General features: G+C 36.6%; 1 protein-coding gene across 1 annotated transcript in view; it reads right to left on the reverse strand.

Annotated features, from left to right (window-relative positions):
• Positions 1-12,083: 12,083 nt before the first annotated feature.
• The window catches only part of TPO (thyroid peroxidase), a 213,695-nt gene continuing 202,590 nt past the window's right edge, over positions 12,084-23,188 (reverse strand). Inside the window, exons 24-29 of the mRNA XM_027690190.1 lie at positions 22,333-22,591; positions 21,639-21,809; positions 19,894-20,131; positions 16,211-16,419; positions 15,524-15,694; positions 12,084-12,244 (exon numbers count right to left, since the gene is read on the reverse strand). Of these exons, the coding sequence (XP_027545991.1) occupies positions 12,084-12,244; positions 15,524-15,694; positions 16,211-16,419; positions 19,894-20,131; positions 21,639-21,809; positions 22,333-22,591 (1,209 nt within the window). The remainder of the gene's footprint in view (positions 12,245-15,523; positions 15,695-16,210; positions 16,420-19,893; positions 20,132-21,638; positions 21,810-22,332; positions 22,592-23,188) is intronic.

Here is a 23,188-nt window from a genome sequence, read left to right on the forward strand (position 1 = left end):
AAACTAGATGGTGTAAAAGGATTATATTTCACATATTTAATAAGCTTTCAGCTTCCTCATCACAAATTCTTATTGAAGTATGTCTCAGTAATACTTTTTAAAGTGTTAAGTCCATTGCTGCTCCTAAGTTTCCAATGTACTGAAAGTCGTATTTCTCCCTGCTGTGAAAACTGAAGTTGTCTTTTTTCCTCTTCTAAAAAATAATAAAAAATCTTATTCATAACTTTTCTAATAAAGAAAGACCTTTGTAATTACTTATAAGCATAGTAAGTAAAACAGTCCTACTGCTAATTCAGATTGGTCTAGCAGTCTCCAAAGTGTTTCCAGAGCCTGCAGAAGAAGAAATACTTTGTTAAATAAATTTCAGTCCTGTCTGTCAGATTTTCGTAGTAACATGTTAATTAAATAAAATGTTGTCTTAAACAAAAATTTATATCTATTTAGGATGCATCAGAAATTAGCTTTAGCTGTAAACATATTTCACAGGAGATGTTTCAGCTGTTAAATATCAAGCAGTCTTTTTTTTTAATAGGGAAAAACCTTAGATTGAAAAGATAAAGAAGATTCCATACAGTAACCACAAACCCCATATTTTTTCCCAGAAAAAATAGAATTTTAATAGGACTCTAGCATTTGCATGCATTTTGAAATTTGTTTTGCTTAAGATCTGCTTTTAAGCTGGGCGCCCCCTTGCTTGTTCCCCTCCTGCTCTCTGCTAAAGATGCTGCACAGCAATGCCCATGGCAGAGCATGTTTTCTGTTGATGTGAAATACAAACCCCACTCATGGGCTCATTTTCCAGCCCAGCTTTGTCCCATCCCCAGTCACCAGCCAGGTGCGCAATGCCTGGGCTGGGGTTGCCCCAGTACCCCCAGCTGCCCTACTCCCAGTCAGGAGGTGGGACACATCCTGGCTGCCTCACCCTGCCCTGCCACCCCAGGGAACCTCCAGCACCTCCAGCAACCACCCACAAGCAGCCTCCAGCCCTGACCATGCCCTGAAATAGTTCATTAAGCTTAATGTAGATATCTGTGTTTTATATATCTACATTCGTGATGCTGTGAGCTTATGGAGTATTAACTTCATCCTCATGTAGACAACTGAAGTAAGTCAGAAGTATATCAGAGGAGCTGTACCACCAAAGAGTCCATTTCTCTCACAACCCCACAAAGGGACTGACTTCAGCTACAGGCAGAAATCTAAACTCAAGGGGTGTAAATCCCATTCTCCACCTTTATCTGGTATGTGGAATAGCGACATGTAGCAGAGTATATCATAACATGCAAGATTATATTGCCAGAATGCAACACCTGTTTATTAAGCAAACTGACAGAGCAGAATCACAGAAAGAGAACTGTCTACTCATTGAAATCTCAAAGGTTACATCCATAGGTATATACACACATATATGGAAGTTTTGCTTCTAGTACTGCAATAAAAATTTGGAAGAAGAGTAAATTTTACACAACTTATGAAAAACATCAGAGCACTTTTTATAAGCATGAATGACTTCACATGTCATCATTTTCCTCATTTATCTTAGGCCAAATTACTTATGATTTTGGTTTTATGTGGTGTGCCTTCAACTGCAAGAAATCAAGGGTCATGTCTACTGTAGGAAGATTTCTAAGGTTTCTGTGGAGAGAGGAACATACCTTATATGAGTTGTTTAAATTTCTTCCCATTGTTTCCAGGCTTCTTTCACTGAAGGGTGTGTGTAATCATTTGGGTTTATATTCAGCATGAAGAGAATTGACACTAGATTTTGCAATAATCCAAAAACAAGTGTAAAAATACCACAAAACACAAGATCATTTTATGACATACTGACTGAAATACTCCCATGCTACTTAACTAAACAGAGAGGTGCTCTTAATTTTGAAAGTGTAATACATACCAGATAGAAACCAAATATCACTAGCTCAGAAAGAGATCAAAGAGAACAGTACTGCTTTACTTGGGAACAGCTCAAAGGCAGAATTTCTGTCCCATGGAAGAAAATTGTAGAATTTTACAGTGTGAGGACTTGTTCTCATTCCATGTGAAATAAGTTCACTTAATGAGTTTATTTGAATAATATATCAGAGGAATATAATGGGAAAATTCATTCAGAAAGTCAAAAATGGGTCAGAGCTGATTACAAATAGCATCATTATAAAACATGACAATTATTTAAATTCTTTCTGGTAAAATCTGTCATTGTCACTGACGTATTTCTTATATTTTAGTTGAAATGAAGTTTCACATTTGAATTCAGTAAATTTTCAGAGATATAATCAGCAGGCTCTTTATAGGCAACAACAGCTTGACTGTCTTACCATGAATTCTTCCTTAGAAACTCACAAATTTTTGAGGTGGTCAACAATCTACGCACTTGGTATTTGGAGATCATTTGTCTCAGATCAGAGTCCCCAGTGTAAGTTTTGACATGACAGAATTAAAATACTAAGGGTATTGCTAGAGCTATTCTGGCTGGAAAATGACCTAAAGCAGCTGAGAGCTTTGTATTTTTCCTAAAATTAAGAATAGGAGGCAGAAAAATCCTGCAAATTTTCTCACAGAATGGAAAATGTTAAAAGAAAAAGAAAGTTATGAATGCTGATATATTTGGGTTTTGTCAAAAAAGTCAGTGTTCTTTAAATGTTTTCTGGCTGACATCTTGGTTACTTGCCATCTTAGTGAAAAATGTCAGAAAATCCCTGAAGCATCGTGGAATACATAAACTTTGATCCGTAGCTCTGTCTCTCCATTCACACAAAGGATCATGGGATTTTAATGACTGAAATGGGTCAGTACCTTTGATTTATAGCTCATCTAGTGGGGCACTAACCTCAGCACATGTTTGTTTACTGTTATTTGGCTATACTGAGTGTGGTAGCAACCATTATTCTTCATTTTAGAAGCTCAAAAAGAAGAGAGAATGCAGGACTCTTTTTTCAGTCATGTCAACAATTATCAAAGATGGGAAACCAAGCACTTGTAATGTGTAGTGCTCAGCCAACCTCGATGACAGATAAATGCTGGGAAAACTGTAGTTCATTTTGAGCATTGACTGAAGTCTCTCTTGACACCTTCATGAGACTCATCCAATATTAACATCTCCTGCGTTCTTCAAAAGGTGATCATTTCCCTTGAGGTCAAATCTCATTCAGCAATCAAATCAGTGAAGTGATAATTAATTACAATTAATTAAACACCAGGAACAATTAATTACAATTAATTACAATTAATTACAATTAATTAAACACCAGAAACACCAGGAAACCGTAAGTGGAAATAAAAGATAAGCACTCTAAAGTTTTATGATAAAAAGTCAGAGAAAAAGCATGCAGGCCATGTATATGATAAGCAAGTAGGTGCATGAAACACTCAAAAGGAGAATGGGAAGAGCATGATAAACCTGATGGAGGATGGGCTGCCTACTTCTTTCCAGGCACTGTGCAGGCAGCTTGACAACATCACTCTGCAACAACACAGTGTCTAAAATCACAGTTCTTAGGCTGCACTATGTAATAGAGTGCAAACACCCACTGGGGAAATGGTCAGTACACAAACCTTTGGCTTTTCACTGGCCTTTCAGCATGATTTCAGCCCTGTAGTTTGGACAAAGCTGTGATTCAGTCTTGTGATTTGGTTTCTCTTGAAGTGTTTACCTCTGAATTAATCCTGAGCTAGCAGGGTCTGCCTGGAGGTTGGCTATCTATGCTGTATTCAGGGACTGGGGATTCACATTTACATAGGCTCCAGCACATGGCCCATGACTATGAATCTCTTCTGCTGCATCAAGTGCCATAGTATCTTTTACCTTTTTCACTCTACTGTTGTGTCTCTCTGATGCAAACAGAAGTATGATCAAGTACAAACTGGCACACGGTGATAAAGTGACAAAAGTTTCCTGAAGGGTGGAATTTGTGCCCCTGCAGTGGTGGGTATGCAAGGCATCTTCAGCTGCCATCCGTATCCTAGCAAAATTGCTTTGCTGTTTTGGGAGTGGGCAGGCATCCATCAGCTTGGCAGGTGTGTATGCTTCCAGTGCCATGCAGCACCATGCAAAATAAAAATGACCTTCCAAGCTGGAAAGTCTGATTTTCAGTTTATCTTGAATTTCAGTATCCAAAGGGTGTAATCATGTCACAGACAGACTTGTGACTGACAGACTTCTGAAGAGAGGTACACCAAATTCATCTGCAGCTTGTGAGACAGGATGGGAAAAATAATAATCAAATGAGAATGTTAATTCCTTCTTAGCTTTCCACCAAAAGTTGTACAGATTTAAAAAATTGATGACACTGGTAACTTAGTTTTGTAATTTTCAATGCTCTAAATTTACTATAAATGTACAAAACTTTTCTTATGTATGCTGAAATGCTAAAAGCAATTGCAATGAATACTCACAGAAATCATAATACAGTTTTAATATTTTTCATGGAAACATTCTAATAGAAGGGAACATGTCAGAAAAGAATATCATAACTGCAAAACAATGCTGCTAAAAATCTTCTCCTATTCTGCTTTAATTCAAGTGTTTAGTTTTGCTTTTACACATCTCAGTCATTAGTGGATAAAACTTTTTTTAAGTTTAGTACACACTTCATTTGAAGTGCTGAACTCTTTTGCTTCAATCTACTCTCTTTACCTACCCCTGATTATAGTTCACCATTTATCTTTGTTTCTTAGTTAATCTTTAGACATGAATCTATCCACTGGAAAATGCAAAATTGAGAATTATCTGAGTAACATAGAATATAGGGTTCCTGTTGCAAAATTTTCTCAAAATAAAGGTCGTATTTTTCCTGCAGTTTTGAAAAAAGTGTCAAAAGTCTTGGGGTTTGTTGTCTCAAACCAGCTGGTTTTCTCAACCCTACAGGGTGCAGTGCTGAGACTATTAAGTGACTTTGCAGACTAAAGCACCTGCTGTGATGAGTCACTACTTACAGCATTCTGCATTCTGCAGCACAACAAAGAAACTTGGTCCAATATTATATATAATTCAATGAAAATTTAAGGAGGTGTCATTTCCAGGATTTATGTTCCTTTGACATAGCAGTAAAAGCATGCAAAAAGATAAGAACATTTATCCAAATGTTACAATCTGTCACTGTCATAAAATTCAGAACAAAAATTCAAGCTAAATAAAATTAGGAGGCCAATGACTACATTTTGGGTTGAATGACTGTGAGAAATCTTGAAACTAAATTCTTTTGTGCTGAGGTAAAATGCATTTTAAAAGATAGGTCTTTCCAGTAATATACAAAAATAACTACATAATGAAAAAAGGAATTAACGTTGTAAAGCTGTATACTCAGTTGAACTGTATTAAATGGTAACATTTTCACAAAAATTAAATTCTGACAAACTTTCATCTTCCCTAACTATGGAAATTGGCTTTGAAAACCAGAGTTTACAGATTGCATTGGGAAAATGCACAAAAATTTCAAAATATCTTAGAAAGATTAGTTAGATAGTTTTGTTTAGAATCGTACAGATAGCTGCTATCTCATGAGATATGAGTCAGTGTCACAAATGGTTATTTCTCCTCGTCTGTGATTTATACCTCCTGCTCAACGGCTTTCACCCCCTGTTCCTGATCCGTGATAACATAGTTAGCATAGATAACACCATTTTATAAAGCAAATGGCCAATCTCCGTGACTGAGCTGGTTGTGTGTCAGCCCCCTTTCCACTCCCTGTGAGACCATGAAGTTCCTGTGCACAAGACTTCTTCTCCTTCTCCCTATTAAATTCCCTGGAATCATGGAATCATGGAATGGTTTGGGTTGAAGGGACCTTAAAGACCGTATAGTTCCAACTCCTCTGCCATGGGCAGGGACACTTTCCACTAGACCAGGTTTTTCAGAGCCCCATCTGTAAGATCCCAGGCTCCAAGCTCCTTGAAGGGGTTTTACTTTAAAAATATACAATGCTCAAAAAGATTCACCTACTGAATTTATTAACAGGGCCTTCAGTTCTTTTATACCTTGAGAGGGCGCATGGGAGAAGACACTGCACACGTTTCTCAGGAGGCAAAATAACACACTTTTCCAGGTAAACTTTAGAAAATAAGGGAACTTGGCGGAAGTTTGAAGGGCAACATTCAATCAAAATAAAGCATTCCACAAAGCTTTGACTTAGCACATGCTAACCCATACATCTTATCAAAATCCAAGCCATCTGGGTTTAAGTTACCCAAATATCGAGGAGATTAGGAGAAGAAGTGAAAAAAGAGAGAGAAAAAGAGAGAATTATAGCTAGCACCCCTAGATCCAGTATAGATCCAGCTATCAGGAATCCAGGAGATGGCAGGGCTGTGACCACCATCCAACCTGGCCTTGAACCCTTGCAGGGATGGGGCATCCACAACTTCTCTGGACAGCCTGTTCCAGTGCCTCAACACCCTTACAGTAAAGAATTTCTTTGTAATAGCTAATCTAAACCTATTCTCTTTCAGTTTAAAGCCATTGCCCCTTGTCCTATTACTACATCATCCCTCCTTTACCAGCCTTGAAGGTCCCAGGCACTTGGGCAACCAGACTGGGATGACCCTCTCTCAGAGCAGGGAAATGTAACAGCACACAGAGCATTATCTATAAAATTTGACATTTACAACTCCTAAGTGGATCTTGCACTGGAACTGCTGCTGGTGAGCAATACCTGTGATCCCTCAGTGGTCAGGGATGCCTCCATCATCGTCCATTTTCTCCAAGGACTGAGGGAGTGACTTGTATTCTTTTACCTGGTTTTGAGTCTAGATTATGATTCTTATATTCATACAGTAAGCCAAGTATTAAGGTTTGAATCAGTGTGCAGAGGATCCAGGTAATTAGGAACCATAAACTAAGCTGTACTAAAAATTCTGTGCTATGCAACTTACAAAATTGTGCTACACTATTTCTGCTATGCTAATCATAATATTCTGAAAAAAAATTAAAGTTTTCATTGAAACTACAACTTTTTGTTTCCTTGTTCTGCTGAGGATCTCCAAAAGAGTCTGTCTGTCCCCGTAATGTCAAGTGACATGATTTTACCTATAGACTTCAATAACTTCATTCTTTTAGATTGCAATGGGTCAGAAAGCAACTGGGAAAGTGTGGTCTGAGAGGGATACCTATGGTCTAGTCTGTTAAACCCTAAATCTATATTCTGTAATCATTGTTCAGTTAGACGCAACAATAGACAGAATCTAATTTAAAAACACATATCAAAAGAAACCATTTCTCTTCCTTGAACTCAAAAACTTCACCACGTTTTCAATGCCATTTCAGTTAATTCAGTATGTTCAATAAAAATTCAAAATATGTTAAATGTTCTCTGCTACATTCTACAATAAGCAAATGTAAAGTTTTAGAAAGTCTAATTATCATACTCCAAAAAGAAGAAATATGTCAAAAGGTCAAAATTTCGGAACTTTATATTTGCTACTGGTTGACTATCCAGAGAAAAAAACAAACCACAGGCAGAAAGTCTACACGGAAGAAACGTTTGCATATTTAGATAAATAAGATAAATGTTGGTTAAACTAAAGACTGGCATAGTACTTTCAAACTCAATATTGTAAAAAAAAAAAGGATATTGATAATTCCTAAAATGATGGAAACTAAAGGGTCTTTTTTAATCAAATGAATCAAAACTTCTAATATTCATTCTGGTTTATATAGAAAATACTTAATGTGACACAGCACCCTCATTTCTTGGCAGCTAGATCTTATTTCAGTATCAGAGAGGGAAGCACCTCTTAATTTTCAGTTTGTTTGTTCTTTCAGGGAACTATTAATAGAGTATTACAGATAAACCTGAAACGTCACTTCTGGGTCTACCTACATGATCCTTAGGATTAACAGTCAAGGACAATTCTTTAGGGGGAGTTGTCCTCTGATTAATTTCATTGGAGATTTTAACTTTTTTGTTTTCATACACACTATACAAACAGGTTAAACTGGTTATGGAAAAGATTTATGGTCAATTCTCAAGTGAGTTGGACTTCATATCCTTAAAAGTATGAGATGGACTGGATATACATGAATATTTATATTGAAAGAGACAAGTAATGGTTAACACTGTAAGAAACAGAATGGTAAAATGAATGAGTTCCTTTCCAGTTTAAAATCGTATTGGCTGAAGTATGAAGTGTTGAAGGTAATATTAACCTGTTCATCAACAGTAGAGAAATGAACATGAGACTTCCTTTAATTTTAAAACTACTGACCTGTTCATGTTAGTTCCTTTAGACTACATTGTGACATCTTAAATGACAGAATTAAATCCTCCAGGTAAGAGTCCAGTATTGTTCATTTTTTGCCCACAACACAGACATGAAGAAGACTGAGGGCAGTCACACAATAGGCTCATATCCTTCTAATGCATAATGTTCTTTTTGTAGTGTCACTGAAAGGCCTCATTAAAGTTTCAGAAGTTTAAAACACTCTATAGATTTTTTTCATTAATTTGTAATCTAATTAAAAATGTAAAGTTCAAACTGTATTACTCATTGAATTAGAATTTTCCCATGAGCACTTTAGAAAATCCTCATCCATTAATCATATAAACACATGCTAGTGTACTTGTTGGAACTATTTTTAACACAGCTTTTTCAAGTTTTTAATATATTTGTCATATTTTAAAAAATGTGACTAAATAAATTGAGATTGCTTTTTAATTTGAGATAACATCAAATAATTTAGGATTTATTCAAAAAATCAAACTGATTTCTGTTGATTGTTGTGAGGGTAGGAACAAGTAATTATGTATATGACATACTTCAATCTAAAAAGTTTCTCCCCATTGAATAAGTCTTCATAAATGGTTAGCTTTAGCTAACTTTAGCTACTTCATTTTGGAGGCAAAACACACATGTTTTAAATATTTTCACCATGGGTCAACAGTGAAGGTATATAAAATGTGACAGTCTTTTTCTTGTGGTTAGAGTATGCATAGATGGAAAATTGAGACTTTTATGAGGGGTTTTTTGTTTGCTTGATTTTATTTTTTTTCTTTTTTCCTTCTAAATATAACATAAACTATGGGCCAGAGTGGTAAGGGATGTGCCACTGTCCGAAGAGGGGATGGGACACGAGGAAGGGTGCAAGTAGAATGCCCTCTTCATGCGTGCACCCTGTCTTTTGTCAGCTCGGGCAGGGAAAGGGCCAGAACATAGGGCGGAGCATGAGACAGACAAGCAGGGGAACAAACCAAGATAGGGACATGGACAAAAGGGGGAGGAGTGGAGGAAGCAGGGAGCAGGCAGCAGGCAAACTCATGGTAAGCCTGGGCACGACCAGGTTGTGCACTGTGTAGTGTGAATACAATGAAACCACATAATAACAGTAAAGTCCATATGATAACTGTAAGGTCCATATAATAAAGTCCTGCCAATTGCTGTATGCTTTCCTCCATGCCTGGAACTGTTCCCATCCTGAATCTTGCTCCTTCACAGGGATGAGCAGCTTTGATTTCAGGCAATGCAATAAATTCACTTCCTGAATAAAGTTTCTGTATACAAGTTTCCATCTGAGTCAAAAACATCATCCGACCTTAGAAAAGAAAGCCTTGAGACTACTGATGAATTCTATCAAAAAAAGCAGGATGGAAGGTTATATAGATTTGCAGTATTGTCTAGTTAGCATACTAGAGCTCTTCAAAATTTTAAGAGCATTTTAGTTTTGAAGACTAAAATTCTTATAATGTGAAGTGCTCTTATAATTTTAAATCACTCTATACTGCAGATTTCCAAATTCTTATTACTGCAAAATTTCAGCTGTTCATCTATTATTAATATGTTTGTTTAGAAAAGTGTTGCACTCCCTTTTTTTACTAAGTCTCAAAACCTTACTCTAACTGTATGGTAAAATTATCTAGGCCTTATGAATGACGTCCTTAAAAATGCAAAAAGAATAGACCAACAAACCAAGACACTCAATGACCTTGATAAAAACTTATCAGTTGAAGTAAAAATACAGACAAATTGTTTTATGTAAATTTTTCATTTTTTTTTAATATGGAAATTAAACAGACTAGAACACAGTTGGCTGTAACATTTTCCTTGCACTTATTATTACAAACATTTTTGGGAGCAATCTGCTGTCAAGTAGCTAATTGACTACTTATTTCTCAATGCACACTGGCATGATAAGAACCACAGTTTACATAGAAAACATATAAAACACTGCTAAAATCCTGTTCCTTTTCTCCATACCTAATCACAGAATCAAAAAGTCATTGAGGTTGGAAGGAACCTTTTGAGATCAGCTGGTCTAATCTTCCTGTTTAAACAGGATCATCTATAGCAGGTTGCCCAGGAACCTCAATAGATTAGATAAACGGGCTGACAGGCGCCTCAAAGTTCAACAGAGGAAATACAGACTCCTGCATCTGGGAAGGAATAACCCCAGGCACCACTACACACTAGCAAATGACTTACTGGAAAGCAACTTGGCAGAGAAGGACCTGTGGGTCCTCATGGACACCAACTTGAACATGAGCTAGCAATGCAACCTCAATGAAAAAGCAATTAATGGCATGCTAGGATGCATTAAGCAGAGTATTTCCAGCAGGTCAAGAGAGATGATCCTTCCCCTCTACTCAGCACTGGTGAGGCATCATCTGGAGTCCTGTGTGCAGAGCTGGGCTCCTTGGTACAATAGAGACATGGACATATTGGAGAGAGTCATGAGAAGGGACACAAAGATGATCAGTCTAGAGCACCTCTCCTATGAAGAAAGGCTGAGAGTTCTGGGACTGTTTAGCTTTGAGAAGAGAAGACTCGGGAGAAATTATCAATTTGTCTGAAGGAAGGGTGCAAAGATGGTGGAGCCAAGCTCTTTACAGTGGTGCCCAGTGACAGGACAAGAGGCAATGGACACCTACTAGAGGCTCCCAGCAAGGAGGTAAAGAGGCAATGAGGTAAAGAACAGTTACAACTTCATGCTTGAATCTAAGAAGGGGAGTGATATCTTTTTAAAGTTTTTCAATATTTGTGTTAGTTTGACAGTAGAAGTTATAGCCAATATGCAATATCTGATACTCTACAGTGGCTTAAAGAATTATCAGGTGACTTAATGGCACGATTTCAAATTGACCAATCAGTTTAAAATGTAGTTATGGCAGAGATTCTGTAAAGCAAGTCTCATTGTTTCTATAAAAGAATGCAAGCAAGCCCCAGGTAATCATTTGCCAGCTTTTGCCAGTCATTTGTCAATGGACATTTTCTTCCATAGCTTTAAAATGTAAGAGGAAGCAATGTGTGTTACATCGCAGAAACTCTAGAGATTCAACAATTCAAGCCTTAGCATAGCATGGAAGGATAGGTCCATGGACATGACAAACTGCTCCAGTAACTGAGGTCTAAAGGAAGGTGCTAACCTTACATGGTAGACATACAGCAATGGCCTTGGTGGCTGTACCTGCACCCATTTTTTTTGACCTGTCAGAAAGCAAATGAAGCTCTGAAAAACATATTTGACTTGTCTGGGATAATGATCACTTGTCACAGCAGCACTGACTAAGCACTTTCTGCTTGCTCCCTTAAAATATAAAATTTACCTTATATTTGGAGCTGCCTCATATTCATGCCAGTGTAGTGACCTCATAAAATCCTTGTTGCGCTCAACACCAGTGTACTAACCTCTTAAATTAATCTGAAAGCAGGTTTTGGTCTCTGGATTTAAAGGTGTAAATTAATGTAACCATGGCTGAATGGAAAAAGGAATAAATTGTAGATAATAAAGAGAAGAAACATCTGAAAAATAGGTGTTTTTTTTTTCTATTTTCTGATTCAGATGAAACTCTGAGTGGCTCAAATTAACATGCTGGAAAGCTGAAAAAACCCAAGAAAATGCATAATTTCTTCTAGCTCTGAAAGGGTTAAGATATCACCATAAGGAAATACTTAGTGGATTTTATACAGTAGGAATGAATAATGAAAAGCTTATTTCTCTGTCTGTATTATTTATCCAATACCTTTATTTACAGAATATGACTGTGCCTTTAAGCCCATAGTTCTGTAGAGGTTTTTCACATATGTTAACAACTCTTCGATAAATCTCAGTTTTATGATTTTTTACAGCATTATAAAAAAAAACAGAGAAAGTTCTAATGGACAGTATGTTCACAAGCATTACCAATGCATGTTCTTCCATCTTCTGCCCGCTTGTAAGGATCAGTATGGAGACATTTGTAGCTGCCTTCAGTGTTAATGCATGTAGAAGAAGGAGGACATGGTGGATTAATTTTATTTTCACATTCATTGATGTCTGCAAAATGAATACACACTGATCAATAATAATTACAAATTACAGAGGGATTACTAACTTCTCACCAACACCTTTCACAAGGATTCATAAATAAAAGGTATTGTACACTTCCAATGAGACATGAATACTGACAAAGATCCTTATTGATACTGTTTAAAGCATTAAGTAGGGTATTTTTGGTTGGTTTGTTTTGTTCTTTTGTTTGGTTGGTTTTAAGCTGGAAATGATGAAAAAATAAAATGTCATTTTGGTAATCCACCAAAAGCTAAAAATGGCAATTGGCTGAATTTTCAAAACTGCAGACCTTAAACCTGAGAGCTCTTCTTGCATGTGTTTGTGTCCTAAGACTTTAGGTTCCTCCATAAACTTTTTCATCCTGTTCTCTGTAGAGACAGTGAAAATAATAATGCTGGCAAAGTTCTATACACTTGTAGGAATGATTTTAAGGAGCCAAGATTTCAGGTTACCTTTGGTGACAAAATTTATAACAGTAATTTCTGATATCAATGCAAATATGTTTTTTCTAGATGTTATATGAATTCTGTAAAATTACAATATCCTGGCAAAATGATGAGCAGATGAACAATTATCCATTGGAAAATGTGCATAAACATATTGTTCTTGATGCCATTCAAGACCTTTTTCTCTCATATTCTGGTTATATGATGAAATGGGAGATAGTATGCAGTGTAGGAAGAAAGTATTCAGAGAGGGATAGAAGGGTTTCTTTTCCTTATTTCTGCATCTTTCTTTTTTCTATGTAATATTTACTTGCATGACTGAATTCAGTTGACTAAAAATAGATGTCCAGTATTGTTTTAGTTAGTTTCCCATTGGTCCTGTTTATTTGACAGCTTGCTTAATGTCTCTGACCAATGGTCCTGGGAAGCACTGCAAGCCCGTACGTGGGCACCTAGCTAAGTCTTCAGTGCCTTTTCTTTTTGGTTGTATTCCTTTCCTTTTCTACCACAATGTTTGATCTGCTACTTCAAGCTAAGTAGTTGTTTTCGATCGGTATTAGAAACTGACCCTGTAGGAACAATTTACTGACTTCAGCATTGTAGCTAAGGGAATTCTATCACTGTAAATAGGATCAAGCCTGATTCTCTCAAATTTTAATACAAAACAGTAACTGTGTCCAATGCTAGCTATCAACTGAGACAGTCAAAAGACTAATCATACAAGGAATAATCTTAAACTTCAGAACCCTTGAGAAACAATAGCTTTTATAACACCAATTTGAAGCAAGAAAAGAATTTGTTGTTTAGGATGAAGATATCTGAATAGGTATTATTCCCTTCAAAATTACATTTTGGGTTAATGACCACTGGCTTCATCATCGTCTGGGAAAGAGAACCTGTACAGCCTTTGCCTGCACTATAATTCAAACGTGCTCTTTCAGCTTCTGTAGATCCATAGTCAAGCTATCTGTTAGCTAGCTAACTCTTTTCTTCATCGCTAAATAGTGTATGTCAGACCTTACCGGCCTACTGTACTACTCAAAGAGTAGTAGCTTACTAAAGTAAAGTAAACAAAGTTATCTATCAGGAGTATGATAGCACTTAATACAAAGGAAGGTAGCATATTTTAGCACCAAACCGCTTCCTGAATCAATAGAAATGATTTCTGTCAAAGTCGAAGTTAGTAAGCAGGAATTAACAGCTCTCAGAATCCTATGTTTTTGTCAGTAAGCCACTCTGTCTTTTCCAGAGCAGCATATAATTTTGAAACCATCTGCAGAAATGCTAAGCTCTATCCTCCTCATTATGTTGCTTGATTTACTCCTAATTTGCCGAACATTAAAAGAATGGGAACACATTGCACAGACATGAGTGGAACAAAGTGCTTTCTACTGTAAAACTCAAGTAGCATCTGCATAAGTGGGTTTTGATGGTTTTCCTTTAATAACAGCATCACTTATTTAATATATGCAGCAACTTGTTTTCCTACAGCAGATATACAGTCTTTTGTTTATATTACTGAACATATTAAAAGAAACTAGGACAAGGAATGATTCACTCATTTAACTTATTTATTCAGTTCACTGCCAGAACACTAATCTATTGAAAAGGTTTTATTATAATTCATTTAACAGCTTTATTTCTTTATATGGTATTTACGTGGGTGGAATTCAGTGGATAAATAGGATTTGAGTAAAGGAAAGAGCTGCAAATTTCATTTGACTTTTTCCATACCAGGTATACAATTAGAATGAATAGCTTTCTATTCTGCTATCACAGAAATACTGATAAGCAGACTTTATTGCAGATCAGCTGCAGCGCTTGCATTCAAATTAATTAACCGCTATCCAGAATATATTCCTAAATATGGCTTTTCAGGTTTAGTTTTCTCTCATGTTCTTATAAAGTAGAGCAGTTTGAGTATGAGTGTATATATATATGTATATGTATACATGTATTTGAGAGTATATAGACACACACACACACTCTCCATTATAAGCACACGCATTTGAAATGTAGAGAGAATTCACTCTTCATAGTGTGAAGAGTGGAAGTCTTTAAATATTTGCCACATTTTCTTTCCTTCTAACCTATTCTATTGAACAATAAAAATGAGACAAAAAGGAAACAGGAAGTAAAAGAATGATTAAAATAACAGAAAAGTATTCCCATGAAAATGTCCATGAAATGTTGAAATAAATTGTCTTTTTACTGATTTTTCACCTGCTCTGCTTTTGTACCTGCAGAAGTAAATAAAATTCTGGTGAGTCTTTTCACAGCTATTTGGGAGAGGACCTAAAGTAATTATTAATTCACTTAATTTCACTTATTCACTTCACAGTATTTTTTTTTTCACTTTTACTTAAATTATTAACATGACACATGACCTAGTGGTGTAGAGCTCAATTTCTATCTAGAGCATCCATTGAAATAATGCCAGGAAAATGACAACTGTCTGTCTGCTGTTTATGCTGAATGTAGGAGGAAGCAATGTATAATTCTGATTTACTGTTTGGTTTTTTTTCTCTACTGGGTGTTAATAGATTCTATTTTTGCTTAATTAGGTGATTTTTAGTGTCATCTTCCTACCATCATTTTGATTGCTGAATTAGGATGGGTAGAGATTGAGATATGGAGTGCACTGTGGAGCAAGGAGAGTTTCACATAATCATATTATTGTACCTATAACCCCAGAAGGTTGACTACAAAAAAGCATGGGAGTGAGTTCACTTCTGATGAGCTCTGCTAGACTTTAGATTTTACAAGATTTAGAAATAATAATAATAATAATAATAATAATAATAATAATAAAGGATACCTATACAAATGGGAGCCTCAAAGTTCCATCCTTTACTTGTGCAGGTTAATTGCTCTTCTCCTTGTAATTGAAATCCATAGTGACACGTATAAGTCACTGTAGTTTTTCCAAATTCTGAACAGTATACAAAATCACCATTTTCCACACTCTTTGGTGTTCCACATAGTTCCTCTACAAATAAAAAACCCGTGTGTTACAGGCTTTTAAAAAATTACCACCTTACCCTTGCAAATGGACATTATTCTCCATTACTGTTATAAATTAACTTCAGTGAAATTTCTCATGCATTTTAAGGTGATCAAGACTTTATTTTTCGTTTCTGGAAAAGAATATCACATGTTTGACTTATAACCCTTGTAAAAATAACATTCTGCAGAGTTTTTAGTTAATATTTTCTAAGAACTTCTGCCCTAACTGTCAAAATGTCTGGTTATATCACCAGCCATTTAAGTTGTCAGAATGAAGTTGGCAAAATGTATACTTTTTTACAGAGGAATTTGAGAAAGGAAAGAAAGATTGGCAATGTGCACTTTCAGACCAGAAAGCCATATCCTGGACTGCATCAAAGGAGGTGTGACCAACAGCGGGTGGGAGGGAATTCTCCTCCTCTACTCTGCCATGGTGAGACCTCATGTGGAGTGCTGCATCTCCCCTCCCATCAGAAAAAAATGGTAATTATTAGGTTACCTTCCCGATAAAATTCTTGCCAAGCTTCTAAATTCATTCCAGGTATATTGTTACAATGCTTAAAATCCTGTGGAAACTTTCCAAGTTGAAAGGCATCTGCTGGCACTTCAGTAATTCCTGTGTTGTCACAAATCACGCGGGACAATGAGTGTTTTTTGAGTTCATGCTTTTGAGCTTCTGTGAAAACATTATCATTTTCCCACCAAAATCTGGAAAGATTGATAGAAACTTTTTTGAAAAGATCAAATTGAAAGAGCTGGTTATTCTTACTTTCATAATACTTATGTAAAAGCCAAAAAATAAGAATTACAGCAAAAAGTAGGTAGATATAACACTAATAAAAGTAAACACCATGACCATACAGAACCAGTCCTGAAAAGGCTGGTGTGAGTCTGATGTACTGGTCAACTCACATAGTGTGTTAAAGACAGATGGTTAAAACTACTAATTATTCATATTTGCAGAATTACTCTTCATTGGTGAAATGAGGCCACTAAAAATGTTATGATCCTGAGAGGAAAACTTGAAAAAAATTTGGTTGAACTGGATGCTTACTCCTACACACACCAGTACTTGCTGTTCACTCATAAATTGTTTTGAGCATAAATTAAATGAGAATTGCAGGAGTAGCTATAATAGATATTCCAATACCATAGTGTTTGAATTTTGCTTGTAGTACTGAATGGTTGCTATGAAAACAGGTATTGCTGAATGCTCATCTGGTTAATATGGAGTACTTAATTTTCTAAGAAACCTGTAGATATGCAGATTCATTATGGTAGAAAAACATAAGACAGTAATTATGCTTTTGATCTTACAAAAGGTAAGCTAAGAGGACTGTCTGGAACAGACAGAAGGTGCTTTTTTCTGTAAGATCAGGAGTTTAGTGTCAAACAGAATAAGCAGCTGGTGCTTAAAAGATGTATCTATTAAATGGTATGCATTATATAAAAGATATATGTATGCATACACACAAATGTATATATTTAAAGGTAAAAGGAAAGAAAACACTAAGGGGAAAAAAGACATAAAGACATTGCATTAATACTTCTGCAGAGTTTGACAGAACATCTGTATTAGACAGTGTTAAGCACTGCTAAACTTCCAAGATAGTTCTGTCTGGTAGTCAGGTCAATTAGGATTTTCCCAAATCCTAGGCAGGATTTGTGGTAATATTGCCTATATTGAAGGAGGAGGCAATTTACAGGACCCGTAGTGGAGCTAGCGTCCCACAACTCAGCAGCACTGTGACAAGAAATGCAGGAGAGATGGAAGAGATGGAGGGAGAAAAAAATAAAGAAGCCTTCCTCTTACACCTCACCATCGCACTGTTGCCAAACTTCTCAGAGCATGCTGAAACTTCACTGACCTTTCCCAGACCCTGGGAAGCTGTCAAACACTTTTCTCCACTCAGCTCTCCTACACCTGTCATTTCCCCTTTCATGTATATTATAATCAATTCTACTTTCATCATAAAATTCAGTTTCATGTACACTGCTGGGAAAGTTTGAGCAGAAAATGATTTTTAATCTACTCAGCAGATAGGTGTTTACTGTAACAAAGGCTGCTCCATTCAATCTGTATCAGGTGGCCAAACTGCTATGCAAAGAATGACAAAACTTAAGAATTTTTTGCCCAAGTATTTCAAATCCTCAGATCACAAAAAGATTCATAGAAGGAAGATATGGAAAAAGAAGGCTGATGGATTGAAAACAACTTGTTTCAGGAGATGCGGCTGAGTTTAAGACAGTGCTTGGGTTTAGTACATAGGAAAAAGAAATCCTTTTATACTTTGTCAGATTACTGACAAAAGATTTTAGGGCTATCAGAATGGAGTTCAATCAGACAAAAACTCCACTTTGCCTTGATTTCTGATCTTAAAGAGTGTGTTAGAAGAGATATTTTTAAATCTCTACTTACTGACCTGTCATTTAAGGTATGTAGCGTCACTGGTGGAGATACATATAACACCCAATACTCTATCTGTCCAGCTATTGCAATGAGTTGCAGACCTTTCCGTTCTTATTCTTACTGTGCAATAACTATAACATGTTGTTACATACTTCTAACTTCTCTTAGGTGGTTCCTTTGGTATTAATGACAGAATACTAGTTCAAATTTAAGTTACCTGACACAAACTTTGTGGCAGAAACTTGTGGAATTCTTTCATTACTAGAATTCTCTTTTACTCAACTGGGAGTTAACATATTCAATTATGTTTATGTTTAATTAATGACAGTAGTATTATAAGGCACTGAATAATAAGTAACATTGTAAGGCACTGAATAATGGAAACAAGACTGGAAGGACCTCCATAGATACTCCTTCTCCAGATAGGGTCAAGTATGCCTGTACTATTCAGAGGACTTTCAACCATGTTTTTAACTCAGCTCAGTGGAATGTTTGTTGTCTATACAGTTTATGCAGGGGACCCCTGGTGGCCTAGTGGTTAGCATGCAGGACTCTCACCTCTGCGACCCAGGTTCGAATCCCAGCCAGTCCCCCGGGCAGATGGAGCCCGTTAGCCCTGTGAGGCCATCCATCTATGAGAAGGTCACTCTAAACAAACCTACGTCCTGAGGACTTCACTGCCATTGTCCAAGCTTGCTTGGCCCCGGCAGATGAACCTTAGGATTAAAGGGTGGGCTCAGTTCAGCGCAGGTTGTGTCTCACCTAAAAAATCCATTGCGCAGGCTGGAAAGGTAAAAAGACCTTTCCCCAAAATCTTCGTTCACGAAGACTGGCCATTATTATTTTTTTTTATACAGTTTATGCTAATAAGATACCACCTTTATGATTAACATTGCCGTTTCCTGTGAGCTAATTAATTGACATTTTTTAAAGTTCAGATTTAAATTCTACCTTGGGTGGTTATTTCCATAATGGTTTCTTTCCATAACAGTGACTTATAAGAGGAGTTTAAAGTTGAGCGTAGGGACCGGAGATACTTAAAACACCACTGCTAGCATGGTGTGAGCTGTTTAAATTAGTCTTCTCATGAGATACAACATTATTGCCACAAGTACAAGACAGAAATGAAAAAATGGTGATTTTATAATTGCTTCAGGAGCAGAAGCAAGATATAACTGCTTCTTGCAGCCTGTTGCGACCTGACACTGATTTCTCCTGCCTTCCAGGTGTGAAGGGTTGTCCCAGCACAAGATCCTGATGGCTGTTGTGCAGGGTTGGTTGAAGTGACATCCTATGCTGTGCCCAATGAGGCAATTCTGTGAGCATTCTGTAGTCCCAATTCACATAAGGCCAGACATGTGGTGTTTCTATTATCCCCCTACAAAGCCTGAATTATAGGTTTTTCACATCCATTCTGACTTTGCTGCAGTTGTCAAAGAAAAATGTTGAGGTTCTTCCATTTCCTGAGCACAATGCAGGGGGGAATAAAACCTGCATAGCACTACATCTGTCCTCACAGAAGTTAGTGGTCCCTGCCACAATTAACATCTGGTGGCACCTTGCATTTTCAGCAGGAGTGCAAAGCTGGACACCTCAATACCATAGAAACAAACTCCGTGTCATCCGGAATTGGGACTATGAAGAATAATCAATAGGAGCTAAGACAAAAATGTGGAAGAAGCATGATTTGTTTAAAGCATTTTTAAGTTGCTGTAAAATCTCCATTGCTACTGGGTTTTTTACACATGATTTTACTGCATGAATAAACTCACCGGTCACCATCCCTTAGAGCTTTCATCTGCTTTCCAATTATACATGCAAACAGAGGACCGGTTCTAGCACCTGGAATAAAGTCTTCTACCAGACCGCCAAGCCAAACATCAATATTGCTAGGATTATGGTACAATTCCATGATTTTTTCAGTGACATTGTGATTCATTATTACTGTATTCAGCTCAGTGTGAGTTTCCAGTTTTGGTAAACCACAGAATTCTCGCCATTCATTATAACCTGTAAAATATGATGTTAAAAGGAAGATTAGTGATTGCTAAGCATGATATATAAAATTAATAAATTTATAAGCAATGGATTTTCATAACCTTAATCATAGTCATAAACAGTTATGTATAAAAAGAGGCCTATTATTATTAGTTAAATTGATCAGGGAAATTATGGCAGGATCTGAAACTACAGGATATGCAATTGTTACATCATTTTAATGAAGGAAAACTAAAGTTTAAAATAATTCTCTCATATTTAAGCAATGATAATAGATGATAATATGAAAACATGATAATAGATAATAGCAGCATACACTGTGTCTTGAGATTTCTAGACTAGGAATGCAGGAGGCAGATGAAGAGTGGTCAAGAAGCAACCTGAATTTAGTAACTAAAGTATTTTACTAAAGAGAATCTCTGTGGGCTCATGTCCAGCTTTCTGGAAAAAAGATTTCTTTTACATTCAGAAAATCATAGAGTGGTTGGGGTTGGAAGGAACCTCCTAGTTCCAGGAGCTACTTGTTCATCTATGCAGGCCTCCTGGCATTTTTGCCTGGCTTCCTCTTTGTGGGGGTGCATTGCTCCCAAGCTCGGATCTTGCATATTAACCAGCTTTCTTGGGCCCCTCTTCCCTCCAAGGCTTTATCCCATGGTACTCTACCAAGCTGATCCCTCAAGAGGCAAAAGTCTGCTTTCCTGAAGGCCAGGGTAGCAATCTTGCTGTGCTCCCTCCTCACAGTCCTAAAGATATTGAATTCCACCATTTCAGGGTCACTGCAGCCAAAGCTGCCTTTGAGCTTCATATTGGTAGCCATCTCCTCTGCTCTCAGAAGCTGTAGCATACTTGTAAAAGTTTCTTACACTGAACAGTGAACCTACTGTATTTTTTTAACAGCTGATGCAATCAAACTAAACTAAGCTCCAGCAGTCTTCTTCTAAGCAGGTATATCCATGGCCTGATGGGTTATTGCTCCTTCACTGTTAGTTCAATCTTACCCTGGTCTGACTGGAATAAAAAATTTAGTGCAAAGAAACAGGCACAAATGTGTAATATTTCTTAAAATGAAGTGTGTACCTAACTAAGCCATCTACACCACTTCTGGAGATATCTGTCAACACCTTCTACAGTTGGTAGAGTCAATGAGGTTTTGCCTAAGCTGACCTATCCCACAGGCTGAGGACAGCCTGCTAATGGGAAGTAGTTGCAGACAGAAACCCCACTGCTCTGGAGCTGGATCCAACAAGAACAAACTTCAGGTGCCTACACTGGGCAAACCCCAATCCACTCACCAGGGCTGTTCTAGATTCCAGATTTACCAGATTGTTTTAATTCCAAAAGCTGTGGAATATTTTATGTCCATCAAAGTTAAAAATATTAGCAAATTACATTTTAAAAATACTTAAATTACTTTTCTGATTAGCAAAACTATTATTTAAAATCTTATGATTGCATTTCAAATATAAACAGTTATACTGCAGTTATCAGTTGGAAGAAAATTCAAGAAAAGTCAGCAGACCTGGGAGTCCATGATCACGACCACGCTGTAAATTTAATGATGCTAAATCAAGCGAACCATTATTGGACAATACAAAGAGTTTTTCTGTTAACTCCTCATTCAGCAGTTGATCTTGCACTTGCAGTTTTGCTGAATGTGCTAGAAGACCTCTTAGTAAAGGATCCAAACCTCCTTTAAACACAAAAATAATAGTGTTACAGCATATATATATAAACCACTTTAACTTTTTTTAAAAAATGTGAATGCATATATGTTTCTATGTTTTTAAAACATTGTCCAGGCAGGCTTTTAGATTCAAACATATGCAAAAATCTCCTTTAGTTTAAAATAAAAGTAATAGTGCTATGAAAAACCTCCATCTTTTTCTTCAGAAAGGAATTTTCAACCTGTTAATAAATTTATCCACAAAAAAAGATATGAAACATCTTAATCATCAATCATCCTTCTATTGTCAATCTACTAGATTGGTTTAATCTAGAGAGTAACATTTTTCTGATTCAGTCAACTATGTAATTCAGAATAACCATTCGAGTTTGAGTTACTACTCTGGAATCCATTCAACAACTTAAATAAATGATCTAATTAAATAAATGTTCTTATTCCTAATTCAAGATATGTAACTTTGAAAAAAAGTTACAATATTCTGGGGAGAAAAAAACCCCAAAGCCCAGAAACAGTTTAAATAAAACCATACCTTCTTTAATGAGCCTCCAAGGACTAAAGAAAACTTCATGCAAATGAAGATTTGGGAGTTCGGGATCATCTAAATACTGTGCATTCAATCGCCTTACTATTGGTTGGATTGTTGCATGACCAAAACGAAAAGCAGCTGTTGAAAATACGTTAGAAACCGTAGGATTCACTGTGGGATCATAACCTGTATAAAGGCCGATATACATATTAAAAGCATCTGGACCAATGATTTTGGGAATGTAATCTCTTAAAGTAATAATCTGAAAGAAAAGAAAAAGAAACATCTTTCAACATTTCTATGGATGAATAGTAATGAATCCCAGGTGCTAAATACCTTTTTCTTTACTCAACTATTCCCAAACATTTGTCGTGACTAAGAGCAGTATTATCTGGTAAACAATATCAGTCTTATTTTTGCAGTAAGGAGACAAACACCCAGAGAGAATCTGTGGCACAGCTCAGAACAGTGCAATAGTCAGGTCCCTGGTAGCTCCTACCATAAACGCTATACCACAGCCTCCTGAGCAGAGATTGTCAGTGTTGCTCATTTACAATCTACGGGGGTAATCCAGCTCACAGGAGGTGTGTTGAGACTAAAAACCTTGATTGTGATGGTGTAAATTATAATGCCCTTAAAAGTCGCAATGAAAGCATGAAGGACTATCAAATCTTTCAAGAATGTTTGCTAATGTGAACGGATTGTATTTTCAGCCACGTATTTGTGACAGAAATCCTCTTTACTTATTATTTGGAATGACCAGGCTTTAAGATACTGGTGCCTAGAATCCCCTTGTAGAAATTTTATACTAAACTCAAGCCAATTTATATACTTCTAAAAAACTCACTTTAAAAATGAA

Source organism: Neopelma chrysocephalum, unplaced genomic scaffold, assembly GCF_003984885.1.
Source record: "Neopelma chrysocephalum unplaced genomic scaffold, ASM398488v2 Primary Assembly neopelma1_80b, whole genome shotgun sequence".
Taxonomy (NCBI): Eukaryota; Metazoa; Chordata; class Aves; order Passeriformes; family Pipridae; genus Neopelma; species Neopelma chrysocephalum.